The sequence below is a fragment of the Schistocerca americana genome, chromosome 3 (assembly GCF_021461395.2).
Source record: "Schistocerca americana isolate TAMUIC-IGC-003095 chromosome 3, iqSchAmer2.1, whole genome shotgun sequence".
Lineage (NCBI taxonomy): Eukaryota > Metazoa > Arthropoda > Insecta > Orthoptera > Acrididae > Schistocerca > Schistocerca americana.
In genome coordinates this window covers 251,145,439-251,163,905 of record NC_060121.1, presented here as the reverse complement: position 1 = coordinate 251,163,905, position 18,467 = coordinate 251,145,439, and the positions used below count along the sequence as shown (strand labels likewise).

At 38.0% G+C, this 18,467-nt stretch overlaps 1 protein-coding gene across 1 annotated transcript in view; it reads right to left on the bottom strand.

Moving 5' to 3' along the window:
- LOC124606695 (ATP-dependent RNA helicase dbp2-like) overlaps positions 1 to 18,467 on the bottom strand; it is a 60,144-nt gene that overhangs the window by 27,419 nt on the left and 14,258 nt on the right. Inside the window, exons 5-11 of the mRNA XM_047138720.1 lie at positions 17,013 to 17,124; positions 16,741 to 16,929; positions 5,427 to 5,606; positions 5,090 to 5,262; positions 4,898 to 5,008; positions 1,330 to 1,391; positions 496 to 555 (exon numbers count right to left, since the gene is read on the bottom strand). Of these exons, the coding sequence (XP_046994676.1) occupies positions 496 to 555; positions 1,330 to 1,391; positions 4,898 to 5,008; positions 5,090 to 5,262; positions 5,427 to 5,606; positions 16,741 to 16,929; positions 17,013 to 17,124 (887 nt within the window). The remainder of the gene's footprint in view (positions 1 to 495; positions 556 to 1,329; positions 1,392 to 4,897; positions 5,009 to 5,089; positions 5,263 to 5,426; positions 5,607 to 16,740; positions 16,930 to 17,012; positions 17,125 to 18,467) is intronic.

The following is an 18,467-nucleotide window of genomic DNA, read 5'->3' as shown; positions in this document are numbered from 1 at the left end:
ATGGAATGTTATGTAAGGAGCAGAAGAAACAACTCACACAACAGTTTATGAGCTAAGTCACTGACAGGCAGATAAATAAGACTATGTTACTAGCTTTTTTACATATCTGTCAACTACTTACTTAGTGTCTCAACTATTCAATGGGTTTTACCTGTACTCCTTAAATTACTAATGCAATTTATGAGTATAGTGTTTTCTCCCTGGATGAAACAAATGATTCTGTTATGTAATTAACACTGAAAAATTTTAACTAGAAATTTTCACAGTCATGTGTGTATAAAAATAACTGCTTCAATTTTAGTATTGTATTAAGTGTGATTTGCCTGAGCTAACAGTGTTGTCTTTCGTATCAGTGAACAGAAATAAAAGTTACGAAAACTGTTGAATACGTAGATTTTGTACTCCAAATCCATTACATCCAAAATTTCAATGGCAAAATTACCTTTGAAACATGGAAAAATGAATAATGTTTTGGAGTAATCTATCTGTACTTACCCAAACCACGCGCAGCAACATCTGTGGCAACCAAAATTGCTGCCTTCCCATTTCGAAATTCTGGAAAAAACAATTACATTGAAATTTTATGTAGAATAAAAATTCTTGATAATTGCAATAAAAATGATTTCTGGGTGGTTGCAAAATATCATCAAATGAGATCTTCCTTCTAAAATATTATTGGTTTCCACTGTTCTAAATTTAACAGCAAAGTAAGAAAGGTTTGGCTAATAGTCAATGCTAGTAATTTGTCTGTATGAGCTAATTACCTTAATTATCAAATGTTCAATTATGCTTCTCACATAACAGAAGTGGACAATACTGACAAACCCTGGGTGGCGCTGATAGAGAATGAAGAGATAGCTACTTACCAAATAGTGAAGACATGTCATTCACAGGCACCTTAGTAAGTAGAACATGGCAATATAACTTAGAAAATTACATTCAGATTTCTTCTTTGGTCCAAATTACAGATCTCTTTTATTTGTATGTGTACTACTCAACACACACACACACACACAATGCAGCAAATAGTGAGCACTAGCAAAAGCAACAACCCCTGAAGATTAACACTTGCCAACTTTTGAGACAGTTTGCTAACTTCATACACACCCAGTCCCTAAACTGGCGTATTTAGAGAGTGGATTTTTACTCCAAGCTACACTTCAAAGAATAAAATTTTAGTTCAGCAAAATCAGAGGATCCAGGATTTCAAAATGACAGGCATACTGCACAAATGTGACTACTTTACAAATTACAATGTATCACACAACACAAAACTGCAAACTGGGTTCAATTTCCAATTATTCTTAAATAAAATGTTGTTGACCATACCTGCTAATACATAATCTCTCTCCTGCTGTGATTTATCTCCATGAATACTTTTAGCTGGCCATCTAAATAAAGAAAAACAACAGTTAGCATATGGCCTGTACAAAAATATGGATAATAAGTAGATATTTTGAAATAATGAAGTTGTCATCTAAACTAAATGACAGCACGATTATCAGTTAAACTGCCATTCTCATCCTGGCAACAGCCAATGGTAATAGTGCTCCTCAATATATCTTGTCCTACATGTTTTTGCAAAATTTCAGCACCTCGCCAATATCACTTGGAATATAACATTCTACACGCTAAAGGTGTGCATTCCATTTCATCTTACAATGATCCAAAGTTTATTACACATTTCAGAAGGTTTAATTCTAATGCTTACACAGAAGGCAAGGATCAAAGAACTTTTTGGGGTGAATGTCCTTTGTACATGATCATAACGAAAGGTGATGATTACAACATAGCTACAACAATGTCAGTATATTATCAACACTGAAGACTGGAAATGCTGAAAGTACCAAAATTGTGCAATGTCAAATTTTTCACGGAAACTGTTGTAAGAGCCAAGGTCAGTAACATGGAAAAGGTTGGTAGTACCACAAAGATTTCCTTTTAGTTAGTTCACAAAACATCTGATGGGCGTAAGAGGAATGACAGTGGCACGGTGAAACTTCAAAAGGCAGGAACATTGTGCAAGGACTGTAGAAGACACACTCCAAGTTCTCGAGCTCATAAAAGAAGTTCAACAATGAAAATGTGAACCAAATCACAGAATGTGTCAATAGTTTCCTCAAACAGCAAAAGGAAGTAAAGAATATTTCAGTCTTGATTTAAATGTAAGCCACACATACACTTCTTTTAGAGAAATATATGTGGCTTCTTCAGTTACTTACAAATATTATTCTATGATCTTCAAAAAATTCTACAGCAATGTTTCTTTCAGCAATCCAAGAAATGATGGGTGAACTATGTGATAAAGTGAGTATGCAGGCAAAAATAACATCTAATGAATTGCCAAGTCTACACTACAAACTTGCAACAAACACACCAAGACACCTCAGGACTTGATGAAAATCTACTTTACAAATTCACAGATGCCCTTAAGTGAGGCATGTACTGTGTCCATAGATTTGCAACAATTTAGGTTTACACCTATGCTGACACACATCAGCAAGTTTTACTCATGACAGCTCTCAAATCATAACTTGGGAATACATATCGATGCAGGAACATCATTGAAGTGCATGTGGCACGAAGGCCTAACTGGTCGAGGAGGTAATGAAGTGGTATCCTGTGTATTAAAGCTCATGGCTTCAGGATTAACTCACAAGAAGGAACTCATTTTGTAGTGTGATAACTAGAACAAAAATTGTTTGATGTTTATGGTTTTAATGTTGCTTGTTTCAGAAAGATATAATAAGTGTTGAAATCAAGTTTTTAGTGACTGGTCATAGCTACATGCCTTCTGATCGAGACTTTGGTACTACACGGAAAAGACAAAGAATGTTAAATGCACGATGGAAATGGGAATTTTATGAACAGAATGATGGTTTAGCTATGGGTTCCCCTGTCTTGCCTAATGCAGCAGACATCTTCATGGAGGCATTTGAAGAAACAGCGCACCATTACACCAATTGCGGGCTACGTTATGTTGATGATGTGTTTTCATCTGGCCACATGGTGAGGAAGAACTACTGAAGTTCTACCAATGTCTCAATCAACAGCATAGTGAAATATAGTTTACAATTGAGATTAAAGAATGGGGTGCTGCCTTTCCTCGGCATATAAGTTTACTGAAAGCCTGATGGTATACTTGGCTGCAGAGTATACAGAAAAGCCACTAGCATGACCATGCCTCCTACCACCATCATACTACGCACAAGTCTGCCCTTCACACTTTAATCATGTGGGCCCACAGAATCAGTGATGACATACACCTGAAGGCAAAACTACAAAAGCTCAGACCCATTTTTGAAGCCGATGGTTATGGCAAGAATATGATAGATAAAACTATGATGACAACAGTGAAGGCAACAGGGAACAGCAGAAGGAAGCACAGGGAACAGCAGAAGGAAGCACAGAACATATCCCTATTACCCCACTGAACGTGTGGGCGAAATTCTCCATGGCGCCGACATCAAGCCAATCTTCTGAAGCAATAACAAAATAAAAGATGTTTTAGGCTCAACGAAAGAGGGAATTGACAAGCTAACCTCCACAGGAGTCTATGAAATTGGTGTGCAATGTGGACTGGTCTATGTAGGCGAGACCAATCAGCACACAAATTGCAGAGCACGAAACGTATGTCTATCTGGGACAACGCACCAGGTCAGCAGTGGCAGAACACCAGGACAAATATGATAGTCACCAGGATTGTGTATAACTCATTGCCAGTGACATGGCAGTCTTATGATACCCTTAGCAGTGCCAGTTGTGTTGGTGGTTACAGTGTAGCAATCTACCATCTGAAGAATCTCTGTGCCAGTTCTTAAACAAATGCCATGAAATGCTTCCTTCAATTTAGGAATCAAGTTGAAGTCACAGGGGCTAAGTCCAGAGATTGTGGTGGCTGGCACAGCATTTCCCAATGCTATCGATTGAACAAATCAATCACTGCTTTCACCATATGCACCGTAGCATTGTCATGCAAAATGGCAGGTAGGTCCTGCAAACAGTGTCCCTGCTTCTTTCACAAAGCTGTTCATTTGTGGAACATAACCTGTGACCGGCTTAGAGAAACAAGAGGTGACACTATGTGCAGGACCAGCCTATGATTTTGCAGGATAATAATCGGGCGCAGGTTGTAATTGATTTGTTGGGTTATCATCCACCACGCACCCCAGACGTTAATACCATGTCTCTTCAACTTAATTCCTAAATTGAAGGAAGCACGTCATGGCACTTGCTCCACAACTGTTAGAGATTTTCCAGGCAATAGGCTGCTACACTTAACTATCAACAAAACTGACACTGCTGAGGATATCCTAAGACTTACACATTGCTGCCAATTGCTTGTATACCATTCTGGTGACTACTTTGATAGACATTAAAACTTTGAAACATGTGCCTATTCCTTATAAGATGTAAATAAATAGTTGCCACTATGAATGTTTCAACCCTCCTAAAATAGTACCCACTGCATATGAAAATTTGCGATTAGATTGTTTCTCCTCACCTCATTTTATGTCATGAGTAAACTTTTGAACAGATGTAAATAGCATTGTAACACATGTACATTGAAATTGTGCAACAATACACAAATTTTATTTGTATTTTCCATATAGCAGCTACTCTGGTGCACCTCCACAATCTGCCTGTGGCATTTTGCAGTCAGTCAAGTCAGTCAGTCGGTCAGTCAAGTCAGTCAGTCGGTCAGTCAAGCTACAGTGGCCTCCATTAAATATCCTCTTATTATATTTTAATTCTGGGGAAATGTAAAGACACTGAAGCCTATATCATATTGAAACAATCATCTGTATGTTGCAGCCATTTGTTTTCTAAAAACAGATGACAATTTGCCATGTGGTATTAGATGGTACTAGTTATTTCACCTAAATGAATACGTTACCCATAACGAACAATGCTTCTTGTTATATCATCCACCTTCCTTTTAGTCTCTACAAATATTATGGTTTTGCTGTCTGGTTCAGCAGCTATTTCTGACAGCAACTTCATTAACCTGTGAACGAAAACAAAAAACATTGAAACACATAATAAAAATAAAAAATATTAACAGTACACTTATAACTTCTGTACATACTTTGCTTCTTTCTCATGCTCCTGACATACATCAATAATCTGAAGGATATTGTGATTGGCAGATAATTGCAGAGAGCCAATATTTATCTGGATGTAGTCTGTTAAGAACTCTTCTGCCAGGTTACGAACTTCTTTTGGCCATGTTGCTGACCACATCAGGACTTGTCGGTCAGGCTTTTAACACAGAAAACAACACTTACTGTCATGAGAACATAAAACTAATTGTTTTATGTGGTTAAATCTATTGTAACACTGAAAATAAGAACTACAAAATTCGTTTAAAATTACGTTTAGTTAGATAATGCTTGGAAGCAAGTTTGTGCCATGGACATACTTACCCTAATCTGCTCAATTATCTTCCGTATCTGTGGTTCAAAGCCCATATCAAGCATACGATCAGCTTCGTCCAAAACCAAATATGTGCAACGACGTAAATTCGTTGTACCTCTCTCCAGAAAGTCTATCAGACGTCCTGGTGTTGCAATCACTATTTCAACACCACGTTCCAAGTCCCTTGCCTAAAAGGTGAACGGGAATTGATTTAGAACTGATAAGACAACTCTAATTTTATCTAACCGACACTGGAAACACACAGTACAGTTGCCACAAACTATAGCTACTTAGTTGTTTCACACTTAGACGAAACATTTGAAACAGATACACACAAAAAGTGTAGTGAAACACTGAGGAAAGTTAACATATTTACAGCATTTCCAGAGTACATGCATGTGCTCTATCACAGCCATTAAAACTATCATTGTTCTTAGTGAGCGAATCATACACAGACCCTATATAGTTAAGACGAATTATGCCGGAAGAGTTTGAAGAAGCGTACTTTAACAAAATACAGTGTTATGACACACTATCTTGGAGGGGGGGGGGGGGGGGGGGGGGGGGGGACCCACACTAATAAATTATTGCAGTAGTTTACTCAGTATGAGGTACTGAACCTCGTGTAAAAATGAAATAGTAACAACAACAATAATACCAATATTAGATGCATTACTTTCACTGTTTCTGCTATCATACTGAACAACTGAATACTTTCATAGGACCAATACAGCACAAAGAAATTTTACAGCTCAGCAAAACAAACACAGAATGCATAAACAAAGGCATAATTCCAGGCAAACTTAATAATGATCCAACCACAAGAAAATTATCAAGCTCAACAATGGTGAGCCTACATATTGCAAAATAAACTTACAAGAAAACCTTATAAGTGACTTACACTGCAAATAGAAACATCTAAAAATGGAAGCAAAATGTCTACCATGAGTGGTTTTCAAAACATTAGTGCTAATATGCAAGAGCGTATGTGGAAAGCTATATTATTGCCCTAAAGGTATGTAGACACAATGATGTTTCATCGTGCACAATTGCATACACACCGAGTAACTGAGGAAGCACAAAAGTTTGTGCAAAAAAAAAACCCATGTACTTTTACGTCCACATGTTGCCACACTGCACACGCAGTCTGCTAAGGATCCCCTTCTTTGCTTGGAAGGGCTTGTGGTGCGTTTATTGAGATGAAAGGCAACAGAAAAACACACAAAAGCGACTGGACGTAAAGATGTATCTAGGTAAGACAAATTCGAAGTGACGACTTTTTGTTTGTGAATTTCAGGTCACTGAGATTTCAGATTTTCTGCTTGGGAACTTGCTGGAAATAACATTCCCCTGGCTAGTAGCTAGCAATTTATGTATCAGTTTCAACTATTTATTCCTGAAAAAGAAATACTTAAGGGAGGTTCTTAGTCATTATATGAAGGTTAATTTTCAATGCATAATTTGTATTTTATTTTATAAAAAAGTTATTTACACAACTTTAATCATGAAAGATTATATGCCAGACTATACAAATATGGAACTTCATAAAAAACAGTGGTTGTGTTTTCCAATACATATTTTTGGCATCATCAGTATCATTCAATTCTAGCTCTAGCAGTTTATTGAGAAGCTACACACACTTCATCATCTTTTCTTCAGATGTCAGTTCCACAATTGTTCTAATATGTCCCCAGTATTCTTCTCTGTTTTCCTACTCTGAACCTTACAGTACCTTATTCTTCACAGCAATAGGATCGGAAACTTGATCTAATACTTGACACATAGGGCATCCCATCTCAAATTCTTATTCAAATAATTTGTGGGTGCAGGATTCATGCAGCCTTTGTTGTTATCATTTTCGCCACGGACCTAATGGGTTCAGAAAGGATATGCTAAATACAATTGGGGTGGTGGCATGTTTGTTACTTTTAGAAGTAATTTATCTTTTAATGAAACTGAAGCAGATAGTTCCTGTGAGTTAGTATGGGTAGAGGTCATGTTTGGTAACCGGAATAAAATAATAATTGGCTCCTTTAACTGACCATCCAACTTGGATGAAACAATTGATAACATTCGCTTGGCGCCTTCCTTAGAGACAATCTCCACTCCTTCCAAATTAACACTTAAGTGTAGACCAGATGTGGTTTGGATTCAAAGAAATAGTATTGACAGCAATTGAGAGACTTAAACCAAATAAATTAAGAAATGATGGAGCTGATCATCCACGGTGCACTAAATTTAAACAAATGCAAAATCCCCAAGATTGGTGACCTTTTACAGAAGCTTGTAATTTAGCATGGACTTCAATGCAAGATGATTATAATAATTTACACAAAGAAACTTAAGTCTTGAAACCTGTCAAACTCCAAAGAGAGACTAGTTGTATATGAAGTGTGCCAGTGGTAAGACACAATCAATGCCTTCTCTGCACAACAACAAAGGTATACTATAGACAACAGTACTGCCGAAGCAGAGTTACTACAGACAGCTCTCCAAAATTCCTTCACAAACGATGAAGTAAATATTCCAGAATTCGAATCAAGAACAGCTGGCAATGTAACTTAGTAGATATCCGTGGAGTGGTGAAGCAACTTAAATCACTTAATAAAATCAAGTCTTCTGGTCCAGACCATATTTCAACTAGGTTCCCTCCAGACTGTTGATGCAATAGCTCCATACTTGACAATCATATACAACTGCTCGCTTGACTAAAGATTTGTACCCAAAGACAGGAAAGTTGCACAAATCACACTAATATTCAAGACAATCCACTAAATTAGAGGCCCATACCAGTACAGCCGATACGCAGCACAATTTTGGAACATATTTTGTGTTCGAACATCATGATTACCTCAAAGAGAACCACGAAGTATTGAGTGCAGTTGACGGGGGATTTCAAACTGATTACGTATTCCTGGATTTCCATAAGGCTTTTGATACAGTTCCTCATAAGCATCTTGTAGTGAAATTTTAACAATATTCTGAGAAGGAAAGTTGCTACTCACCATATAGTGGAAATGTTGAGTCGCAGATAGGCACAACAAAAAGATTTTCACACTTGCAGCTTACGACAAATGGCCTTTACCAACGACACACACACACACACACACACACACACACACAAAACTCAGCTGTATGGTGAGTAGCGACTTTCCTTCTCAGAATATTGTTACATTCCATCCTGGATTTTCCACTGTAATGAAATTGAGTGTTTATGGAATATTGTCTCAGTTATCTGACTAGAGTCATGATTTCCTGTCAGAGAGATCACAAAGTTCGTAGTAATTGATGGAAAGTCATAGAGTAAAACAGAAGTGATTTCTTGCATTCCCTAAGGTAGTGTTATAGGCCCTCTACTGATCCTTATCTATATAAATGACTTAGGAGACAATCTGAGCAGCCGGTTTAGGTTGTCTCCAGATGATGCCGTCATTTATTGTCTAGTGAAGTCATTGGAAGATCAAAACAATTTAGAAAAGATATTATTTGTGTTGTGCAAAAACTGGCCATGAACCCTAAATAATGGGAAGTGTGAGGTCATCCACGAGTGCTGAAAGGAATCCGTTAAGCTTCGGTTACACAGTAAACTAATCAAATCTAAAGGCCATAAGTTCAACTAAATACCTAGGAATAACTATTAGAAACAACTTAAACTGGAGAGAACACATTTTCTATGTGAGGGAGGCAAACCAAAGACTGCACTTTTATTAGCAGAACAATGACAAGACGCAACAGATCTACTTAAGAGACTGCCAACACTACACTAGTCTGCCCTCTTTTGAAATACTACTCCGCAGTGTGAGATCCTTACCAAATAGTATTAACGGAGTCCATCGAGAAAACTGAAGGAAGAGCAACACGTTTTGCATTATGGAGAAATATGGGAGGGAAGAATACAAGATTTGGGACGGGCATCATCATAACAAAGGCGTTTCTGGTTTTTTAGATCAACTTTATCCTCAAAATGTGAAAATATTTTGTTGGCACCGACATAAGTAGAAACAGTCAACATAATAAAATAAGGGAAATCGGAGCGTGCACAGAAAGATTTTTTTTCCCCCCCCACGCGCTGTTAAGAGTGGAATAAGAGAGAATTATTATGAAGGTGGAGTGACGAACCCCCTGTCATGCACTTAAGCATGATTTGTGGAGTACCCAAGTAGATGTATGTGTACATCCATAAATTTAAGCAGTTTCCTTTGGAGTCAACAGACACACTTGACATCTCACTTGACTTCATCCCATTTCCTTCCTCTTGACATCTGATGTGACTCAACGAGTTTTAAGTGGCACGGAAGAAGATATGGTTTGCACCATGGATGGTGACGGAGTTAAGGGAATGTTTTTTGCCGCTGTGAAGAGAGTAGATGTGAGAGAAAATGTCAACACAACTTGCAACATTCAGCATCATTGCACAATGATACAACTACTGCTAGATTGTGGCAGAAATGAAAAAACAGAGCAGTCAACATGACATGTTCCTGACCGAGCCAATATGTGACGCAGGGGCCCAGCCGCCACCTTTCTTGTGTCAGTCTCATCTTTTTGCAAGTATTTTCAATGTACTGTATTCAGTAACAACACTGATTGTAAATCTTTCAAATCCAAACCCCGAGTCTAGAAGAATATGCTCAGTTAGAATCAAAGAGAACCACTTGTATGAATATCAAGAGCTCAGATGGAAAACCAATCCAAAGCAAAGAAAGGAAGGCAGAAAAGTGGAAGGAATAAATAGAGGGTCTATACAAGGGCGATGTACTTGAAGACAATATTATGGAAATGGAAGAGGATGTAGAAGATGAAAAGGGAGATATGATACTGCGTGAAGAGTTTGACAGAGCACTGAAGGACCTAAGTCGAAACAAGGCCCCAGGAGTAGACAACATTCCATTAGAAATACTGAGAGCCTTGGGACAGCCAGGCCTAACAAAACTCTACCATCTGGTGAGCAAGCTGTACGAGACAGGCGAAATACCCCAGACTTCACGAAGAATATAAAAATTCCAATCCCAAAGAAAGCAGGTGTTGACAGATATGAAAATTACCGAACTATCAGCTTAATAAGCCACGGCGGCAAAATACTAACGCGAATTGTTTACAGATGAATGAAAAAACTTGTAGAAGCTGACCTCAGGGAAGATCAGTTTGGATTCTGTAGAAATGTTGGAACATATGAGGCAATACTGACCCTACGACTTATCTTAGAAGATAGATTAACCCTTTCCACTCCAATGTTGAGTGCCACTGGACATCGCGAAATTTGTTTTCCGCTCCGATGTTGAGCCTCATTCGACACGACTTTTTGAAGTTCTCAGACGTATTTGGAGTCTACTAGGCATTATTGCTGCAGTGTGCTGCCATCTGGTGTTAACTCTGTGTCAAACAGTAGCAGCTGTGTTAAGTCAAGATTGTAATTATTACGTTCAAGCCCACGCGCTCAAAATGGCTAGTTCTTCACGTACAGTCCTTTCTGAGGAAGAGATTTTAGATCTTTTAGAGCAATCTCTAAGTGAAAACAAGAGTGAAAATGACTGATTATGATAGTGATTCATTTCAAAACAATACGAGTGACAATGACGAAGAAAACAGTGACAATGTGCATGTTTCTAGTGATTCAGCAGAGGATTCGTGGCGAATGTGGAGCGACACTGACTTCACAGATTTTCCTTTTGACGAATCGAAGTGTGGTTTTATAACAGAAACTAGTTTTGTTCCATCATCGCCCGGCGGATTCTTTCAATTAATTTTTACAGATAACCTACTTCAACAAATAGCAGATGAAACGAATAGGTATGCTACATCAAAAATACGTAAAGTGACACCACTTCCACAACATTCTGCATGGTGAGACTGGAGAAATGTTACAATGGAAGAAATGAAACACTTCCATGGTGTGCTACTGAATATGGCATTACAAAAGTGTAACAACTTGCAGGACTTTTTTCAAGAGAATGGTTACAATCATCCAAACTTCTTTCCAGACTGTTTTAGTCGCCGACGATTTATGCAAATTTTCTGGGCGCTTTCACGTTTCTAATCCGACTAGTGCTACACATGTCAACAGTCAGGTTCAGTCACGTCTGAGTAAAGTGACAAATGTACTGAATTATTTGTCAGGTAGGTTTCTCGAAATTTATCGACCATATCAGTATTTAGCTGCTGATGAATCTACAGTATCGTTCAAGGGTCGTGTATTATTCAAAATGTACAATCCTCAAAAACCAACAAAATGGGGACTCTAGAGTTTACGTAATTTCGGATTCATCGAATGGTTATATCTGCAGTTTGATACCCTATGTATACCCCAATTGTTGGCCAGCGGCCACATTGTTTCCACAAAGAGATCCACGCAAATCTCTGCGGTGCACTGCCGCCCAGGCGGCGGCGATTTAAATAAGAGCGCGCGGAGCAGCCCTGTGTCTGCCTTACAGAGTGCAAAGGGTTAAGGAAAGGCAAACCTACATTTCTAGCATTTGTAGACTTAGAGAAAACTTTTGCAATGTTGACTGGGATACTCTTTCAAATTCTGAAGGAGGCAGGGGTAAAATACAGGACGCGAAAGGCTATTTACAATTTGTACAGAAACCAGTTGACAGTTATGAGTCGAGGGACATGAAAGGTAAGCAGTGGTTGGGGAAGGGTGTGAGACAGGGTTGTAGCCTCTTCCCCATGTTACTCAATCTGTATATTCAGCAAGCAGTAAAGAAAAATTCAGAGTCGGTATTAAAATCCATGGAGGAGAAATAAAAACTTTGAGGTTTGCCGATGACATTGTAATTTTGTCAGAGACAGCAAAGGACTTGGAAGAGCAGTTGAACGGAATGTACAGTATCTTGAAAGGAGGATATAAGATGAACACCAACAAAAGAAAAACAAGGATAATGGAATGTAGTCGAATTAAGTTGGGTGATGCTGAGGGAATTAGATTAGAAAATGAGTCACTTATTTGGGGAGCAAAATAACTGATGTTGGTCGAAGTAGAGAGGATATGAAATGTAGACTGGCAATGGCAAGGAAAGCCTTGCTGAAGAAGAGAAATTTGCTAACATTGAGTATGGATTTAAGTGTCAGGGAGTCGTTTCTGAATGTATGGAGTGTAGCCATGTATGGAAGTGAAATATGGACACTAAATAGTTTGGACAAGAAGAGAATAGAAGCTTTCCAAATGTGGTGCTACAGAAGAATGCTGAAGATTAGATGGGTAGATCACGTAACTAATGAAGAGGTATTGAATAGTATTGGGGAGAAGAGGAGTTTGTGGCACAACTTGACTAGAAGAAGCGATCAGTTGGTAGGACATGTTCTGAGGCATGAAGGGATCACCAATTTAGTGTTGGAGGGTAAAAATCTTAGAGGGAGACCAAGAGATGAATACACTAAGCTGATTCGGAAAGATGTAGGTTGCAGTAGTACTGGGAGATGATGAAGCTTGCACAGGATAGAGTAGCATGGAGAGTTGCATCAAACCAGACTCTGGACTGAGGACCACCACAACAACAACAGAATCAAAGAAATCTCTGATTTCTGGTAGTGTGCTCTTATTGGTTGATGACTTGTACCGTCACCCATCAACCATTGCAATGACACCACACTGAAGCTGGTTTTACTTGAGCTATTTACTGGTCAAAATCGGCTACTCTAAGTGCTCGCGCCTCTCATACTTGTGTGTAAAACCATGACAAGTGTGTCTACGACATGAATTATCTATAGATCATGCTGGAGTTCTAAATTTCCAAGTATGTCATATGCTGCGCACGTGCAGACAATGTACTATGGCAGCATCTGCTACCACTGGGAGCTATAATCAATCCTGACTGAGTTCATTCCTATTATAGAAATGCATTTTGTGATCTGTTGTCTTGTTAATGTTTATTGTTTTGTTTGCTTTGTTTTCGTGGCACACCGAAAAGTTACATAAGGTTCTGGTATTTTTTCCTACTAAAGTGCGCGTCATTTATGCTGGCGGCCAAGTTTAGGTTCGTTCTGCGCATCTGACGTCAAAAAATACAGTCAGCCAATGAACAGAGAACGACGTTGCCAGATCTCGACTGCAGAGCAGAGCACGGATGAGTGTCTTCAGTTTTAGAAACGTTCAGTCAGTAATAGAACAAAAGCAATGTCTTGATAGCAGACTTTTTTGAAAGTTTGGAAAACACCATTCTTTATACCAATTGCTTCATTTTCTATTAATTAATTAAACCAAACAAGCAATAAGACTTAATTCAGGTGATAGCAAGGAAAGGTGTTTGTATCAATTTCACGAACCGCTTTTTCGGAATAAAGAACAGCGGTAATTGTTTATTTCCTATTGTACTTCGACGAAGTGCGAGTAATTCATAGGCATACCAACAGTGTGTCAGAATTTTGCGTGACCTGTTAGACTCCTTTTGTAGAGACGTTGCAGGACGAGCTGCGCTAGCGTAACGGTTAAGGTGTTGGGTTAGTAAGCGAAAGGTAAAGAGTTCAAACCTTGTGCGATACTAAATATTTTTTTTATTTTAAAACAATATCGAAGTGCCTTACTTCATGAATTTTATTCGTTTGAATGCAATTTTTTGAAATTTCTAGTGCTTTGTCTCTTCATTAACCCTTTCGCTGCTGCAGTCACGTGCTCCCCGCATTCCGCGCGATTTTGTCATCACTGCACTGCTCGCCTGTGCAGACACATGGTGTTCCCACTGCTTTGACACACTTATCATTCCATTTCACAAAAACTATTTGGCCCAAAAATTAGATTTTTACACATCTTCTTGACTGATACCTTCCCACCATAAATGACTTAATTTTGTTTCGATGTTCAACCCAGTTATTGTGCAGCATTAAATGTAGTAAACCATTGCATGAAATTTTGAAGAGTTTGCAGAGATAAAAGTCCATAGGGTATACTTTCCGTATGGTCAACTTTAGTTGCCACAATGTTGAGAATGAAATGTGAACAAGGTACCTAAATTTCATATAAAATTTACTGTATAACAATATCTCATTTAATTTAAGTACCACATAGGTGTCGTATGTAGTATTGAGAAATATTCCGTCTTTCGCGACTGTAATAAAAGTTTTATTTACACCGGGCACGTTTGGCTTTATTTTAAAGCACTTCAGTCAAAGGAAGTGGGGGGAAGGTATCAGTCAAGAAGACGTGTAAAAATCTAATTTTTGGGCCAAATAGTTTTTGTGGAATCGAATGATAAGTGTGTCAAAGCAGTCGGAAACACCATGTGTCAGCACAGGCGAGCAGTGCAGTGACAAAATCGCGCACAGCGCGGAATGCGGGGAGCACGTCTCTGTAGCAGCGAAAGGGTTAATGCGGCCGTGGTGGCTTTACTTCATAAACTGCGCGCTCCCCCCTAAGTGTAAGCTTGCGAACTACACTATACTATGGCGCTGTTTCTCTTGGCGCGTGCGTCGTGTGCAACTGGCAACGCAGCAATCTCCCGCGTCTGGGCGGGCATGCGCGAGCCGCCAAGATAAAAGAATTCAACTATAGCATTCTCCTACAGGAGAGACAAAATAATTGAAAGCAAAAAGCATTTACGTTTTACATAGAAAGTGCCTATACTGTGCACAGCTAAGAATGTAAACAGATAAATGTTTTAATTAAAATTATTTCAACAGTAAAAAAATTAGAATTGCTGGATGAGAAAAACAATTTTTGATGTTACTTGGCATCTATAAAAAGTAAGATACAAAGGATAAAAGGCACTATTTACTGAGCTCTACATAGTGCCTGATACGTTTGCAAGCACATATTTTCTCGAGCAATTAAATGTGTGTGTTCTGAAATGTTTGGATGACATTTCCCATTCTTGCAGTTCTCAGGAGTATGAACTATTTACCACAAGATGTTTGACTAGAACATGATCTCTGCCTCTGTCATTAATTAACTCTGTTATCATTGCTTTTTCCTACATTTTGTTACTGTATCAATTTTTCTACAAACAGGATAATCGCTTATAATCTCACTTTCACCATACACATGTCAAATTCCATAGCAGACAGGTTTCACAACACCTGCAATTTTGGTACTGACGTGTGATCAAAAATGACCACTCAAAACAGATGATTCTCAGCACAGAAATAAAACACCAGGAGTGCCACAGTAGGCACCTCTGTCCCGAGTAGTCAACTGAGACAGAGTCCATTGTATAAATGGGGCTTTTAACACACATAAATTAAGCTCACCTGCTGGATACACAGGAGGTTACTGTGCTCACATCACTAGTGTGCAATGTGTCATTGGCTAGAGGAGGAAAAAACACTCTTACACCTTTCACTGCACTTCACAGTTTTCGGTTTAATTCACCGTAGTCATCAATTTTTGCTTTTTTTCTGTGTGAGCACAAACAAAAGATCTCTCAAAAACACATGTTTTGATGTATCATTTGTGGCCACAGTATGTCGGAAAATAGCTTGCTTCCTTGTACTCAGATACTAATTTCAATATTTTGACAGGTTTTACTTACTGTTACAAATTCGTGATTTTTTTAAAGAAGTGATGAAATTCATTACCTCTAATTATTGCATAAACATTGAATTCTATTTTTCAATTTCTCTCATTTATAGAGATTTTATACAATGTATTTTAGAGGATTACAATTTTTAATTATATATGCAAAGCGTAATATATATTTGTTTCTGCTTGGGTTTGGAGAGTTAACATTTTCCTTGATTCTGCACTGCCTTTAATTTGGCATTTTTTCAGCCTAGACTGCATGAAAATGTAAAATAGGGGTTTTAATTTATTACTAAGCAATGAGACAAAATTCATGCAACAAGAAAAATCTTTGCTGGGTCTGACAAAGTAATGAGCAGTGACTGGAGCTGCCCGACATGAGTAAAATCCTCAATGACTTCAACAGTGGCCCACATTTTACTGAAGTTATACACGGAGTCACAGATAAAACTGTCGCTAGACAATTCTCTTGTAACATGTGCAATGTGCGGTTTTAACAGCCATCTTTCATGTTTTGCTGGAATATGAAGATATTAAATGACTAACCACTTCAGAATTGTAGACAGACTGATTAATGGTGGTAAATGGGATGCATACTTTTTGGATTAAAGATATGTGGACTTTTTCCTCTTCACAAACCATAATTTACCAGATTATATCAATGACACGAAGTCAAATTCTAGACCTTTGTAGTCTAGAACTTACATCACACACACAAAGGTTACAATACAGTCAGTTAACGTCTCAGACCTTTTACGTTCAAGGTTAATAGCAATAGTTAGTATCTTCAAATATTTATGAAATGTCACACAGGAGAGAGAGGGAGATTACTCTGCCTGACCATGAGAAACGTTTCAGTTATAACACACCTGTGGTCCTTTTGGCGCACCTCCAAAGATACAAGTGTTTCTTACAAGAGATGAAGCACCAAACTCTGAGGCAACCTGTTGTATCTGCTGTGCCAGTTCTCTTGTGGGAGCCAACACTAGTGCAATAGGGCCATCACCTCTTTGTAATCGTGGTTGATGATTGATATGGACAATTGCTGGGAAAATGTACTAAAAAGAAAAAAATAATAAATTAGACACAAAGTGATGACTGAATCAGATTTACAAGTATTTATTTGATACTCGTTATTTACCGCTAGTGTCTTCCCAGAACCGGTTTGTGCTATTCCAACCATGTCTCTTCCACTAAGAGCAATGGGCCATCCTTGTGCTTGTATGGCAGTGGGTTCTTCAAAACCTTGCCGTCTATTGAGGAAAGATTAACAAAAAAAAAGGCAAATTTAATGTGTATATTTCACTTCATATGCAAATACTTTAATTTTATTATATCAAAATTAAAATAACAAAAATCTTTTTCAACAGTAAACTGCCCTGTAAATCTCAAATAAATCAAAGTAGTTATAAGAACATCAGGCTGAATATACTGTAATTATGCAGGAAGTGTTACCTGAAGCTATTATATACAAGTATTACGGTTAATTAACGTATGAAATTATTTTGCAACAGGTACGCACAAAAAGAATTTCAGTTCCAGATTTTTCACATTTCATTGCATGCACATTGCAAAGTCTATCCATCTGGTCAAGGTAAAACAAATTAAATGAAAGAGCAGCATTAATCATCACATACAGATCTTTTTAAAACTCATGATTCAAAATATTTACAGATGGAGTGTGAGTAGTAGAAGGGGAACACTCACTCATGGTAATAACTTTTCAAACAATCTGACAATTATATGAAAACATGATTTTTAGATACTTGGAAAAGAAAACAGAGTTTATCCAAAGAAATTCGGAAAACAGTACAAGAAGCATTCTCCATTTGGGATTAGTGCAACATGTAATATCATTCAATGTCTTCTATTGTCATACTGAGGTTCCTTTATACCAACACGAAAACAAGGAACGTGCAACAGCAAACGAGATTTATCTCTGGTCAAATGGCATTTAGTCACGTTTGGTTCACATCTGCTTGTGTTCTGCAGCTATCAATCTTTCTGCAAACCATTGAAGACGGTTTGTGTCATCTCTATACTGGCCCTAGTATTACAAAAAACTTGTTTGTTATCTTCTCTGCTTTTGTTATTGTTGATTGGAGTTGCATGAGCAATGGATTGGTCCAAAGAGAATGTACTGTTGGATGTAGGTATCGCACGTGTTTCTGGGAACCACCAGATTTGCAGCACAAAACACAAAGGAAAAGAAATATGACTGGTAGAAAACTGCTGAAGCAATAGTCTCATTGGGGAATCGAGTGAATAAGCGCAAGTTCTGTAACTCTTCCTATTTAAAAGAAAAACAACAAATTTCCTTGAAAGTAAACAAGTGACAACAGGTGTCAGTTATGCTGATTAAAAATATGCGAAAAGACCTGACCATTCTCTTTATTACGTTCATGGTATCTGTGATAACGTGACTGATGTTTCACTGTTATTACAGAAATTCTTGATGATAAATAAAAATTGTTTACCAGTGACCACATTATCCATCTTCTAGCATACATACAGCAGTTTTTATCAGGTACCCCATGTGAAAAGGCCACATGAATATTACACATTTCTGTTATCATATTTTGTTGAGATCACCACG